This window comes from Delphinus delphis, chromosome 6 (genome assembly GCF_949987515.2).
Source record: "Delphinus delphis chromosome 6, mDelDel1.2, whole genome shotgun sequence".
In the NCBI taxonomy this organism is placed as follows: Eukaryota; Metazoa; Chordata; class Mammalia; order Artiodactyla; family Delphinidae; genus Delphinus; species Delphinus delphis.
In genome coordinates, this window is record NC_082688.1 from 44929038 (window position 1) to 44944248 (window position 15211).

At 41.3% G+C, this 15211-nt stretch overlaps 1 protein-coding gene across 1 annotated transcript in view; it reads left to right on the forward strand.

The window, feature by feature from the left end:
• TRPM6 (transient receptor potential cation channel subfamily M member 6) overlaps window positions 1–15211 on the forward strand; it is a 137852-nt gene that overhangs the window by 32876 nt on the left and 89765 nt on the right. The window contains exons 5-6 of the mRNA XM_060014622.1: window positions 6338–6551; window positions 11852–11976. Of these exons, the coding sequence (XP_059870605.1) occupies window positions 6338–6551; window positions 11852–11976 (339 nt within the window). The remainder of the gene's footprint in view (window positions 1–6337; window positions 6552–11851; window positions 11977–15211) is intronic.

Consider the following 15211-nt stretch of genomic DNA (forward strand, 5'->3'; position numbering starts at 1 on the left):
CGCTATGTATGTTCCTGTTACCCTTTTCTAAATTGTTTTGAGTTTGTTATTGTAGGTCTTTTCCTTCTCTTGTGTTTCCTGCCTAGAGAAATTCCTTTCGCATTTGTTGTAAAGCTAGCTTGGTGGTGCTGAATTCTCTTAGCTCTTGCTTATCTGTAAATGTTTTAATTTCTCCGTCGAATCTGAATGAGATCCTTGCTGGGTAGAGTAATCTTGGTTGTAGGTTTGCTTTTCCTTTTCATCACTTTAAATATGTCCTGCCACTCCCTTCTGGCTTGCAGAGTTTCTCCTGAAAGATCAGCTGTTAACCTTATGGGGATTCCCTTCTATGTTATTTGTTGTTTTTCCCTTGCCGCTTTTAATGTTTTTGTTTGTATTTAATTTTTGATAGTTTGATTAATATGTGTCTTGGCATGTTTCCCCTTGGGTTTATCCTGTATGGGACTCTCTGTGCTTCCTGGACTTGACTGACTCTTTCTTTTCCTGTATTAGGGCAGTTTTCAACACTAATCTCTTCAAATATTTTCTCAGTCCCTTTCTTTTTCTCTTCTTCTTCTGGGACCCCTATAATCTGAATATTGGTGAGTTTAATGTTGTCCCAGAGGTCTCTGAGACTGTGCTCAATTCTTTTCATTCTTTTTTGTTTATTCTGCTCTGTGGTAGTTATTTCCACTATTTTATCTTCCAGGTCACTTATCCGTTCTTATGCCTCAGTTATTTTGCTATTGATTCCTTCTAGAGAATTTTTAATTTCATTTATTGTGTTGTTAGTCATTTGTTGTTTGCTCTCTAGTTCTTCTAGTCCTTGTTAAACGTTTCTTGTATTTTCTCCATTGTATTTCCAAGATTTTGGATCATCTTTACTATAGTTATTCTGAATTATTTTTCAGGTATACTGCCTATTTCCTCTTCATTTGTTTGGTCTGGTGGGTTTTTAACTTGCTCCTTTGTCTGCTGTGTGTTTCTCTGTCTTCTCATTTTGCTTACCTTACTGTGTTTGGGGTCACCTTTTTACAGGCTGTAGGTTCATAGTTCCTATTGTTTTTGGTGTCTGCCCCCAGTGGCTAAGGTTGGGTCAGTGGGTTGTGTAGGCTTCCTGGTGGAGGGGACTAGTACCTGTGTTGTGGTGGATGAGGCTGGGTCTTGTCTTTCTGGTGGGCAAGACCACATCCATTGGTGTCTTTTGGGGTGTCTGCGACTTTAGTATCATTTTAGGCGGCGTCTCTGCTAATGGGTGGGGTTGTGTTCCTGTCTTGTTAGTTTTTTCGCATAGGGTGTCCAACACTGTAGCTTGCTGGTTGTTGAGTGGAGCTGGGTCTTTGTGTTGAGATGGAGATCTCTGGGATAGTTTTCGCCTTTTGATATTACATGGAGCTTGGAGGTCTCTGGTGGGCCAATGTCCTGAACTCAGCTCTCCCACGTCAGAGGCCCAGGCCTGACGCCCGGCCCGCGCCCAAAGTCCCTGTCAGCCACACCACTCAGAAGTAAAGGGAGAAAGAAAGAAATAAAGAAAAAAAATAGAATAAAGTTATTAAAATAAAAAAGTATATTTAAAATAAAAAAAGTTAAATGTAATAAAAAATAAAGAACGAAAGAAAGAAGACAGCAACCATACCAAAAAAAAAATCCACCAATGGTAACCAGCACTAAAAACTATACTAAAGGGCTTCCCTGGTGGCGCCGTGGTTAAGAATCCACCTGCCAATGCAAGGGACACGGGTTCGAACCCTGATCCAGGAAGATCCCACATGCCACGGAGCAACTAAGCCCGTGTACCACAACTATTGAGCCTGCGCTCTAGAGCCCGTGAGCCACAGCTGCTGAGCCCGCATGCCACAACTACTGCAGCCCGTGCGCCTAGAGCCCGTGCTCCACAACAAGAGAAGCCACTGCAATGAGAAGTCCACGCACCGTGACAAAGAGTAGCCCCCATTTGCCGCAACTAGAGAAACACTGCGTGCAACAACGAACACCCAAGGCAGCCAAAAATAAATAAAAAAAGAAAAAAAAACTGTACTAAAAAAAAAGCAATGGAAAGACAGAACCCTAGGAAAAATGGTAAAAGCAAAGCTATACAGACAAAATGACACAAAGAAGCATACACATACACACTCACAGAAAGAGAAAAAGTAAAAAAAAATCTATATATATATATGAAAAAGGAAGCAAGCAGCCAAATCAATAAACAAATCTACCATTGATAATAAACTCTAAATACTAAACTAAGGTAAACATGAAAACAAATTAGATGCAGAAAGCAAATCCCAAGTCTATAGTTGCTCCCAAAGTCCACCTCCTCAATTTTGGGATGATTTGCTGTCTATTCAGGTATTCCACAGATGCAGGTACATCAAGTTGATTGTGGAGATTTAATCCGCTGCTCCTGAGGCTGCTGGGAGGGATTTCCCTTTCTCTTCTTTGTTCTCACAGCTCGCAGGGCTCAGTTTTGGATTGGGCCCCGCCTCTGCGTGTAGATTGCCGGAGGGCGTCTGATCTTGGCTCAGATAGTGCGGGGTTAAAGGAGCAGCTGCTTCGGGGGCTATGGCTCACTCAGGCCGGGGTTGGGGAGGGAGGGGTACGGAATGCGAGGCGAGCCTGCGGCGGCAGAGGTCAGCGTGACTTTGCACCAGCCTGAGGCGCGCCGTGCGTTCTCCCAGGGAAGTTGTCCCTGGATCTCGGGACCCTGGCAGTGGCGGGCTGCACAGGCTCTCCGGAAGGGGGGTGTTGATAGTGACCTGTGCTTGCTCACAGGCTTCTTGGTGTCGGCAGCAGCAGCCTCAGCGTTTCATGCCCATCTCTGGGGTCCGCGCTGATAGCCGTGGCTCGCACCCGTCTCTGGAGCTCCTTTAGGTGGTGCTCTGAATGCCTCTCCTCGCGCACCCCGAAATAATGGTCTCTTGCCTCTTAGGCAGGTCCAGACTTTTCCCCAGACTCCCTCCTGGCTAGCCGTGGCGCAGTAGCCCCCTTCAGGCTGTGTTCACGCCGCCAACCCCAGTCCTCTCCCTGCGCTCCGACCGAAGCCGGAGCCTCAGCTCCCAGCCCCTCCCGCCCCGGTGGGTGAGCAGACAAGCCTCTCGGGCTGGTGAGTGCTGGTCGGCACCGATCCTCTGTGCGGTAATCTCTCCGCTTTGCCCTCCGCACCCCTGTTGTGCTCTCCTCCATGGCTCGGAAGCTTCCCCACCGCCACCCTCCGTCTCCGCCAGTGAAGTTCAGCTCCCTCCCAGAGGTGCAGGTCCCATCCTAATTCTTTTGTCTCTGTTTTTTCTTTTGCCCAGGTATGTGGGGAGTTTCTTACCTTTTGGGTATGTGGGGAGTTTCTTACCTTTTGGGAAGTCTGAGGCCTTCTGCCAGCGTTCAGTAGGTGTTCCGTAGGAGTTGTTCCACATGTAGATGTGTTTTTGATGTATTTATGGGGAGGAAGGTGATCTCCACCATCTTGGAGGTCTCCTATTTTGCTGATTTTTAACAGAGGCTATAACCTCCAAATGTATCTCCAAATTGTATTTCTAAGTGTAGATGATCAGATGACCAGGTTTTATTGCAAAGGCGATCCGTGTTACTTACCTGTTGACAAAAATGACCTGACTCTTCTTTTTCTTTTATGTCTGAGGGGCATGGTACCTTACCCAGGTGTGGTGTGGCCAGCTCTTTGATTGACTTCTTTCAGCCGGGTTATGCCCTCTGCAGAAGAGAATGGCTTATTGCTCATGAGGCAGTTGCCAAACGGCTTCCCTTTTCTTAAGGCATGTACAAAGGTTACTACCGAAGAACAGACTTCACCTGAATCACGGCTATAGCAATTCCCAGTAACTTACTTAACCTGTGGCTGTTGGTGCCTGCTATGCCCTTGTGAGAGCCTTTTCTCAGGAAGAAAATGGGGAAATTTCTGTACCCCCTGAATGATAGTGCTGGGCTCTACAGGCCAGTTTTTCTCCTGTCCCTAATATAGTAATTTTACATGTGATTCACATAGTATTGACAGGTCAGCTGTCTCTCAGCTGTTTTCTATTGACCTTGTTAACTGTACACTGCCTTATTAGAGGCAGCTTTCCTTGGGGAAAATACAGGGGGAGCCTACCTCAGGAAAGCTCAGAATCAGTTGTGTCCTGCAGTGCATCATCAGTTAAAAGGATTTGAAAAACTGTTCTTAATAGTGCAATCATAATAAGGTTTCATAATATAATTGTACAGTAATCGACATTTCTGATTACTAATCCACTTGCATCTAACTGTGCATTGATTTTTGTTTGTTTTAGTTGGCAAGAAAACTGTCCTCCAGTCCTTTTTGGAAGCTGACTCTCATAGAACTCTTTATGTAATTTTTCCCTTAATTGTTCATCTTCTTCCTTTCGCTTTTATGTTTGTTTATAATCATCTTCATTTACTCATTTTTTTATCTATTCAACAGATCTTTATCAGTTGCCCATACTTTGCTATGCCCCAAAGAGAATATGTTCTGTGTACTAACATTGCTTACAGTCTAGTGAGGGAAACAGGAAATAAATATACAATTACCCCAGACGGTGGGGATGCTGGGAAAGGGGAATACAGGGTTCTTTGAGAGAATGAAAAGGGAACTCCTCCTGTTTTTCTGGGGTGGTGTGCATGTGTCAAGGAAGCCATCTGAGAGTAGGGATGGCTAAGCTGAGATGGGAAAGATGAGTGAGGTGTTTGGTGTCTGGTGAGACAGAAGGGTAAGACCACTGTAGGTGTGAGGAATAGCTTGTGGGAAGGCCAAGCGGGAATATGGTACATTTAGGAAAACTGAAAACATGTTTAGACAGATCTGATCACTAATACGTTTTATGCTTAGCATTAGGCTCCTGTTACATCCTCTGTGCCTGAATGCATTTTATTTGATCTCTCAGAAGAGTCTACCCTTATATTTCAGCCTGAAATTGCACTTCAGGTTTAGCATGCACAGCAGGAGAGCTTGGGAGAGCTGGTTACTCATCCCCTCTGCTGCATTTCCCTTTCTAGTTGTTATCCCTCCCACCTCCTTCCACAGAGGTTTGGAGGTGAGTTATGATAAAGGAGGAGGAGGGGAAAGAGAGAGTCATAAAACCTTAGCACCGTCTTCAGCTGGCCTTTGGAAGAAAAGAGTCTAGTGCTGATAATTTAGTTGATCAAGGTGTTATCCTGAAATCTCAAGAAGTATCTTCTAGGACTAAAAGGACTTATAACTGAAAGGGAGGACTACCTGGGAGAAAGAACTGAGAGAGAGAGAAGGAGAACTAAACCAGAGCTGCCTCCTCTGCCCTTATTCATCATTCGGGGCAACATGAACCCTTTCACAAAGGTCAACTTGTATTTCTCCTACTCTTTGAATATGTGATAAAGCCATGGCAACTCAGTTTTCTCACTTGTAAACTGAATCCTAGTTACCCTTAGATTCTTTCTACTACATCCTGTGATGGCTGCACCATCCTCATGTCAGAAATTCTAATATTTTAATTATGAAATAAAGGGATTCTGTTTTAAGAATTTCAAAGACGAACACAATTGTTTTAAATCACTGTCACATTCTGGAGGACAATGTGATAATTCCTATTTGCATATCTATGGCGATCTCTACCTGTGGTTATTTTTGCTATAGTTTTATAAACTCATGGTTTCCTATGGTCCTTATCCTATAAATCCGACTTATTCTTGCTGTTGGTTGGCTCACACTCATCTCAATATGATTTTATCAGTCTGTATGTGGCTGCATTGGCTGGGAAAAGAAAGCCAGCCATACACTATAATCTTGGGCAAAATGCAAAATGGTTCTGGAGCTGCCTGATTTCCGTCTTTTCTTTTGGTTACACTGACTCTCTTATGAAAAGTTTTTATTTTGGAAAAGAAGTTTTTAGAGAGATGATATATATAGGAAATGGTTAGAATGTAAAATTTAAAATAAATGAACATGCTTCTGGATCTTAATTTAAATTATGCAAATATGTGAAATGGTCCAGTAAATTAAAAGCCATAGCATTTATGAGAAAACCTCATTTCACTTATTTCTAAAACTTTTTTTAAATGGGTTTTCTGGCGTAGTGATTTTTGCCAGTTTGAAGTATTTCTGCCTTACCTCAGACCTTCCAGAGAACATTGGTAGACTAACCCTGAAAACCACAGGAAGCCTTCCTATGGTGACTTGTAATTCTCAGAAGGAACTTAAAGGGGGTGTGGGATCTTTTCAAAGTAAATATTTCCATTATATGAAGATGAACTTTTAAAGAGATCCTAGACATTTTCTTTCAAGTTTTGGCATTTCAGTTGCCCTGCTGTGTGCTTACTGCGACGTGGCAGGTATTTTCCACTATTTTATGTATATGTGTATATGCATATCTTCCAGTATATTAGAACTTCTTATGACACAAAGTTGGATCATCTATTACATTTAATGTTGAAAGAGTGGAAGATGGAACTGCCAAAGCTGGTGATCTCTGTCCACGGGGGCATCCAGAACTTCAAGATGCCCTCCAAACTTAAAGAGATCTTCAGCCAAGGTTTGGTCAAAGCTGCAGAGACAACGGGAGCGTGGATAATAACTGAAGGCATTAATACCGGTAAGGCACATTCCCTGTTTCAGTCTGTTTTTGTTTTTGTTTTTAATTCCTTCTTTTTAACTGTGAATCAGGCAGTATAGCACCTAACCTCTGCTCTGCAGTGCTCCCAGGAGATGTGGTAGCGTGAGAAAGACTGGAAGTGTAGTGACTGGAAAAGAAACGCAGAAGAATCCTAGACCTTTCCTGGAATGTATTTTTACCATTGTTAAAATATGCTATTTTAATATAACTTTGGGTAAACGTCTGGCAAAGAAAATAGGTTTTCATGAGCTTTGGACTGTGGTGAGGTAGTGTGTGGGCATAGACGTGAGCTAAACTCACCATGGTCAGATTCTCACGAATTGGAAATCAGTGACATGTGCAACAACTGCATTGAGTGTATGGGGCATGAGGAGATAATTAACTACATAACTGGCACTTGTTTCTGTCACTGACTCTTTCATACTTCTTGAAATCTGACATGCAAGGACTTCATTTAGTAGCCCCTGAACCTCTAGCCCTACTCTTTTGCATCAGTGTTTATGAACTGTATGCATGTTAGAGAATCATCTGGGGGCTTTGCAAAAATACAGATGCACAAGTTCTACCCCAGATTAATTAGAGTTTTTCAGGGTGAAGCTTCTGAAGGGTATCTAATGTGCAGCCAGGGTTGAGGATTACTGACTTCACAAACTCCTCTCTTACTAATCTGTTACTGATATGTTACAGTTCTGACACCAGTTCTCATGTGTGGGTTCTTTCCCAACACACCACAGTTCTCCTGCACCAGCTGAGTGTCTTACAGTTCAGCTCAATTCTGAATTACTGTCTACCAGGAAATAGCGACGGATTCCACAGGTTAAGGGCTCAGTCCCACAAGGCTGTCCCCACTTCAGATGTCAGTCTCAAGTCCAGGGTGTTACCCGTGCTTCTGACTGGCTGGCTATAAATCAGAGGTTCCCACCATCCCCTCCTTGGGTTTGATGAATTTGCTAGAGCAGCTCACAGAATGCAGGAAACCAGTTTACTCATTAGATTACCAGTTTATTATAAAAGGATGTAACTCAGGAACAGGTAGATTGAAGAGATGCATGGGGCAAGGCATGTGGGAAGGGGCACGGAACTTTCATGCCCTCTTCCCATTTACACGTGTTTACCCACTTGGAAGCTCTCTGAACCCTGTTTCTTTTTTTTTTTTTTTTATGGAGGCCTCATTACATGGGCACGATTGATTTAAGTCATTGGCTATTGATAATTGAACTCAATCTCCAGTTCCTCTCCCCTCCCCAATGGTTGAGGGTGAGACTGAAATTTCCTACCCTCTAGTCACGTGGTTGGTTGGTTCCCTTGGCAACCAGCCCCCATCTGTATGTCCAAAAGTTGCCTCATTAACATAACAGAAGGCACCTCTGTCACTCTCACCACTTAGGAAATTCCAAGGTTTTAAGGAGCTCTGTGTCACTAACAGACCAAAAATATATTATTATAAGTCACAGTATCACACCTGTGGCTTTCCATCTTCCCTTTCCTTCTTCCTCTTTTGATTTGGGATATCCTAGCCAATGTTTCCTATTAAGTTCTGCTTGACCTTTAGGATCTACATTAGATGCCAACATACCCAGGAAGCATTCTCTATCTCAACTCGCTCTTGTTTCTTAATTTCTATATCGTTTATTGCCTGTAGCACTTGTAGCACGTTTATATTTTGCCTTACAGGTTAGGTTAGGATGAGTCTACCTGATTGTGAGGTAGAGGCTAGGGCCTATACATATGTCTAAGAACTGAGCAACGGGTACTAATGTAATGAATAATTTCTTTTGATTAAAAAGGAATGAAGGAAGCAAGTGATTGAAAAAACAAAATAAAAATAAAACCAAGGGATTCGTCTTGTCACTAATGGGTAACCTGGTAGTTTCTCTGGTACATTTCATTGAGATAATTACTGTTTCACATTCTTAGAAAAAAGCAAAGGTTGCAGAGTTCTAAGTCCAATGTGTAGTACTTACTTTATTTCCAGTAAAAAAAAAGAGGGTGGATGGGGAAGTTTTGTAGAGTTAAGAAAAAGGTGAACTTGGGCATGTTTTTTTTCTTTGAATAACTAATTGTGTTACATGCTTTATTTTACTTATTGCTTTTTTAAGAAAAAAATATTTTAGATTAGGGCCAGTTAAAGAACACAAATATAATGGTGTGAAGACTATTGAAATAGTTCATATGAACAAAAAAATTGAGAAATGAGGTATACTTGGAGCTCCCTTAAACAATAATCAGGGTCTGACCTGATTCAGCCTCAGCTCCTTAGGTCCTGACTACTCAAGAAGTGGTCCCTGGACCAGCAACATCAGCATCACCTAGGAGCTTGTTGGGAATGCAGATATCGGGCTCCTCAGACAGGTGGGATCAGAATCTGCATTTTGATGACCTCCCCAGGTGATTCTTATGCACATTTAAATTTGAGAAGCTTTGCTTACCGGTTTCAACCTATGCTTGAGATGCTTCTCAGCTGTAGTTGAACATTATTTGGCATGAATTTTTTACATTTATTTAAATTGAATGCCAGAAGCCTTTAAGAATCTATTGTGTATAAAGCATTTGGATAGATGCTGTGGATGAAAGGTGAGTAACATATGGACCCTGGGTTTAGTGATGAGGTGGGTGACTGTAACAAACAGAGAGTAAGCAACTAACCAAAAATCGATGCTGAATGGGTCATAGTTGAGATACAAAGGAAGTGTTTGGGAGTAAAAGGAAGAGGAAGAGGAAAACAAATTCCAGTTCCAACTGAGGGAACCTGAGAAGAAAGCTTGGTGAAGGATATAGCACTTAATGTTGGCCTTGAGAGAAGGGTAGGAAAAAGCATTCTAGGCAGAGGTGGCAGTTCAGGGCAAGGTACACAGCTGGAGACTAAGGCATGTGTAGAAAGAGGTGATAAGGCTGCTAGCTGGACGTGCCGTGTGGCAGAGGACAGGGGCAGCAAGGGAGACTGGAGCCAGATTGGGTGCCATGTTATTTGGGCTGAGGTTTTATTCTCTATGTAGCAGAGAGCCCTCAAAGGATTTTGAACAGAAGAATGAATAGGGAATGATATTGTCAGATCTGGTTTTACAGAGAGTCTTAGCAGATAATATGTCTTAAGATCACATGTGGGCTGCTGACAAACGATCACCACCACATGCTGGTAACGCGTGCCAAACCTATGGATCTGAATCTCTATTGGTATTGATGTGTGTTCTGTGGTCCAGAACCCCAATTTTAGAAAATGACTGGGAAAAGTGCAAAAGATGGCTGGAGGGGAGGATTCCAGAGAGAAGGAAGTGATTTAGGTGCTACGCATTAGATGCATGCAACATGCAGGGCTTTGTTGTTGTTTTTTTCCTGTGCTAATGACACATACAGAGTCAGACTGTACATAGAAAGAGTAAGTGGCGTAATGTAGTGTTTGTGATTAAAAGGCAAATTTTTTTTTAAATTAATTTTTATTGGAGTAGAGTCACTTTACAATGTTGTGTTGGTTTCTTGCTGTACAGCAAAGTGAATCAGTCATACGTATATTTATATATCCACCCTATTTTAGCTTTCCTTCCCATCTAGGTTGCCACAGAGCATTGAGAAGAGTTCCCTGTGCTATACAGTAGGTTCTCATCAGTTATCTATTTAATACATAGTAGTGTATGTATGTCAGTCCCAATCTCCCAATTCATCCTATCCACCACCTCCCCGCTTGGTAACCATAAGTTTGTTCTCTATGTCTGTGACTCTATTTCTGCTAAAAGGCAGATTAAGCCAATCTCAAAAGGCTACATATTGCATAATTCCAACTATATGACATACTGTAAAAGGCAAAATTATACAGATAATAAAAAGATCAGTGGTTATCAAGGATTGGGGGAATGAGGGATGAATAGACAGAGTACAGAGGACTTTTAGGGCAGGGAAACTCTTCTGTATGATGCTTTAATGGTGCATACATGTTATTATACATTTGTCCAAACTCATAGAATGTACACCACCAAGAGTGAACTCTAATGTGATGTAAACTGTGGACTTTGGATGATTATGATGTGTCAGTGTAGGTTCATCAGTTGTACAAATGTTCCACTTTGGTAGGGGATGTTGACAGTGGGGAGGTTGTAAGTGTGTAGGGAAGAAGGTATATGGGAAATCTCTGTACCTTTGGCTCAATTTTGCTGTGAATCTAAAACTGCTCTAAAAAAGTAAAGTCTATTTTCATTCCTTTCTATGGCTGAGTAATATTCCATTGTATATATGTGCCACGTCTTCTTTATCCATTCAAAATTGGGCCATTTGTAGAGATGTGGATGGATCTAGAGACTGTCATACAGAGTGAAGTAAGTCAGAAAGAGAAAAACAAATATCATATATTAACGCATACACGTGGAACCTAGAAAAATGGTACAGATGAACCAGTTTGCAGGGCAGAAATAGAGACACAGATGTAGAGAACAAACTTATGGACACCAAGGGGGGAAAGCGGCGGGGGGGTGGTGGTGGTGGTGGTGGTGGTGGGATGAACTGGGTGATTGGGATTGACATGTATACACTGATGTGTATAAAATAGATAACTAATAAGAACCTGCTGTATAAAAAATAATAAAATTAAATTTTTTAAAAAAGTAAAGTCTGTTGAAAAAAGAAAAGTCAGATCCTGGATTGGAATCCAAACTGTGCAAACTACCAGCTCTATAACCTTGGGCAAATTATTTAACTTCCTTGTGCCTCAATTTTTGCCTATAAAATAGACTTAAAAAATTCCTACTTAAAGTGTAAATGCGTGTAAAACTTAAAAAAGCACCTGGTGTGTAGTTAAGAGTTCAGTAAGTGTTGGCTATTATTGTTATTATTATTAGTCCCAGAAAGGCAAACACTAATATATTAGTTCTGGAATATTTATGAATATAAAGCTGTTAAATTAATTTGCCTCAATGAAGCAAGGACCTTCAGGATGTTTTACTGGGCCAGTCAAGAAGGTTAAAGAAAAAAATACTTAGAACATTCATGATGTCAGGGGTGGGTTTACAGGATGTTCTGGTCAGGCAAGAATAGGGGCAGAACTGAGATTGTAAGCAGAAATTTCTCAAAGGGAGAGGAGAATTGTTCAGGTAGAAAGGTTAGTGATAGGAGAAGGAGGTGTCAAGAGGGAGTAGAGCAAGTCAAAATATCAGAAATTAATTCCACTGTGCCAGCAACTTTCCCTGATAATGGTCTTTTGCATATGCTTGTCTACTTGTCTCTTTCCGGCAGTCGCAGTGTTTTGCATGATTTGTGAGTTAAAGTTTGACCTCTAAACTGATTGTTCATAGGTGTGTCCAAACATGTTGGGGATGCCCTGAAAGCCCATTCCTCCCAGTCCTTGAGAAAGATCTGGACAGTTGGAATCCCTCCTTGGGGTGTCATTGAGAACCGGACAGATCTTATTGGAAGAGATGTAAGTAGACAATCCTTTCACAACAGAAGGAGATAAACATGTATCCAGTTGCCAGCTTAGCACTATATCCGGATATCTAGTAGGCATCTTGAATGTAATACACCCCAAGTAAACTCCTGACTTCCTGCTGCCTCCCTTACCCTATCTTAGAAAGTGACAATCTTGTCCTGCAGTTCTCAAGCCAAAACCCTGAACTTATCCTGGAATGATCTCCGTCTCGTGCCTCAAACCTGATCCACCAGTAAATTATCTTAGCTTCACTTTAAAAATATATCTGGGAGCTTTGCTGGTGGCGCAGTGGTTAAGAATATGCCTGCCAATGCAGGGGACACGGGTTCGAGCCCTAGTCTGGGAGGATCACACATGCCGTGGAGCAACTAAGCCCGTGCGCCACAACTACTGAGCCTGCACTCTAGAGCCCACGAGCCACAACTACTGAGCCTGTGTGCCACAATTACTGAAGCCCGTGGGCCTAGAGCCCGTGCTCCGCAACAAGAAAAGCCACCACAATGAGAAGCCCGCACACCGCAACGAAGAGTAGCCCTGCTCGCTGCAACTAGAGAAAGCCCACACGCAGCAACGAAGGCCTAACACAGCCAAAAATAAAAATAAATAAAATAAGTTTATTTAAAAAAATATATATATCTGTCTGGAATCTGACCTCTTCTTATTACCTCCACTGTTACTGAGCAGGTTTAAGCCACTATTTTCTGTCACCTGGATGATTGTAATAGCCTTCCCTACTCTCATCCGTGTCTCTTATTAAGGTCTGATCCCAACACAGTAGCCAGAATGATTCTAAAGGGATGGACTTGTCTAAGTTTGTTTATAAGACTAATGTATATTTTTGGTAGGTACCTCAAGTATTACAAAAGGTATGAAGAAGAAAGATAACCACTGTTAATATTTTGGTGTGTATCATTCCAGAATTTTTTTCTATGTGTGCGTACGTATGTATAGTAAAAAAAAGTTTGTGTGTTAAAAAAGTAACAACAGAAACCTATTGTTGTGAATCTGTTTTTCAGCTTAACTATTTAACATAATTAATTCTCTATGTCAGTTAATATAGACATGCTTATGGTTTGTTTTAACTTTCATTTTGGAAAATTTCGAACACATTAAAGAGTAGAGAGATTAGAATAATCATCTCCTTCGTACCCTTCTCCCGGTTTCAACAGTTATGAACCCATAGCCAATTTTGTTTAGTTTAGTCCCTCATCCATTCTCCATCATTTATCATTGCTTCCTTGTGTTTTAGTATGAAAAAAATGATCTTGGCTCATTATATATAATTTTTGCTCCTAGAGAAATGGCTGGTTGCTTTTAATGGGAAATAGTATTAAGAGACCACATTCTGAGAGCCAAGGGTGCAGTTTTATTTTTCATGCCTGATAAAGTTCTATTGTACTAAAGTACCATAATTTATTTAACCATCCCTCTGTATTGTCCATTTATGTTTTCTATTTTTAACTTTTACAAAAAATGATATTAATGTTGTGATAAGACACATATATTTTTGAAACTAGCTGAAAACACTTATTTCCTTAGAAGTTATTCTCAAAGTAGAATGTTTGGACCAGTTGGTATGTAACTTTTAAAATATGACTAATTGTCTTCCACAAAGGTGGTAACAATTTACATTCCTACCAACAGTGTATGAGGGTGCCCATTTCCTTGTACCATTTCCAGCTTCGGGTATTCTGGCTTTTTTTAAACTTTGCCATTCTGATAGGTATAAAATAACACCTAATTTTTCTTATGTACGTTTCTCTGATTACTAGTGAGGTTCAACATCTTTCCATGTGGTTTTTATGCATTTTTAAGCATAGTTTTTATATTTTGAAAGACCTTTTGTATTATAATTCATTCTATTAACATTTTTGTTTGCCATGTGTGCTGCATTTCCCAGATTTTAATTTGTATCATTTATGAACATCTTTCCATGTGTAAAAAATATCTTTTTGGTTTCTGGCCTCAGTGTCATGCTTAGGGATTATAGTAACTTATAATACTAATGTTTGTAACGTTTGTAGTGCTTTTTACATCCATTATTTCTTCTTCTTTTTTTTTAATTTCTTTCTTTTTTTTTTTTTTTTTTTTTTGGCTGTGTTGGGCCTTCGTTGCTGCACGTGGACTTTCTCTAGTTGTGGCGAGTGGGGCTACTCTTTGTTGCCGTGCATGGGCTTCTCATTGCAGTGGCTTTAGAGCCACCCGTGCAGAGCACGGGCTCTAGGTGTGCAGGCTTCAGTAGTTATGGCTCACGGGCTCTAGAGCGCAGGCTCAGTAGTTGTGGCGCATGGGCTTAGTTGCTCCACGGCATGTGGGATCTTCCCAGACCAGAGCTTAAACCCGTGTCCCCTGCATTGGCAGGCAGATTCTTAACCACTGCACCACCAGGGAAGCCCCCATTATTTCTTTAAAGCCTCACAGCAACCCTCTGTTATAGGAATTATTATCATCACTTATACATGAGGAAAATAAGCCTGAGAAAGGAAGCAGGTGTTACCCAGAGTTAAAGTTAGAAGGTAGAAGAGCCTAGCCTTAAACTTGGGCCCTTTGACTCCAAACACAGTTGGCCTTCCCTATTTGTGGATTCCGCATCTGAGGAGTCAACTGACAGTGGGTCCTAAGGATTCAGCCGACCGCGGATCCAGCGGATACTGAGGGCCAACTATACTGTGCCATTTTGTATAAGGGACTAGAGCATCGTGGATTGTGGTATCCGCGAGTGGTCCTGGAACTAATCCCCCACAGGTACCAATGACTGTACTGTTCTCTCCTCTCTAAAAACAAATGAGAATTGGAGTAGCTTATAGAAGAATCAGCAAATATTAATAAAGATCTGGATATTTTATATTGAATGAATGCATCTCCATTTACTTTTCACTTCATTTGGAATACGAGAAAAAATAATCAGTGTCCAAATATTATTCTGGAATAGATCTATTAAAAGGCATAGTTTCTGGATAGTGATGCAGTCTGTGTACCAGTGCAGATCCTTGAACTGTTTTTTAATGATCTGAGACAAGGTAAGTACAGAAATTGAAAATAAATATATGGAACCGTTTTTAGCCATGTGACGGTGCTGTGACATCCGAGCATATGGTAAGCGTGCTTATCTTGCTGTGTGTGCGAGTGCTGTTGAACTTGTGAGTCTCGTGTCGTACAAGCCGCATACTAGTCATGCGTTAGGGGACTACCTATCTGTCCATAAAAAAATAAGAAATAAGAAAAC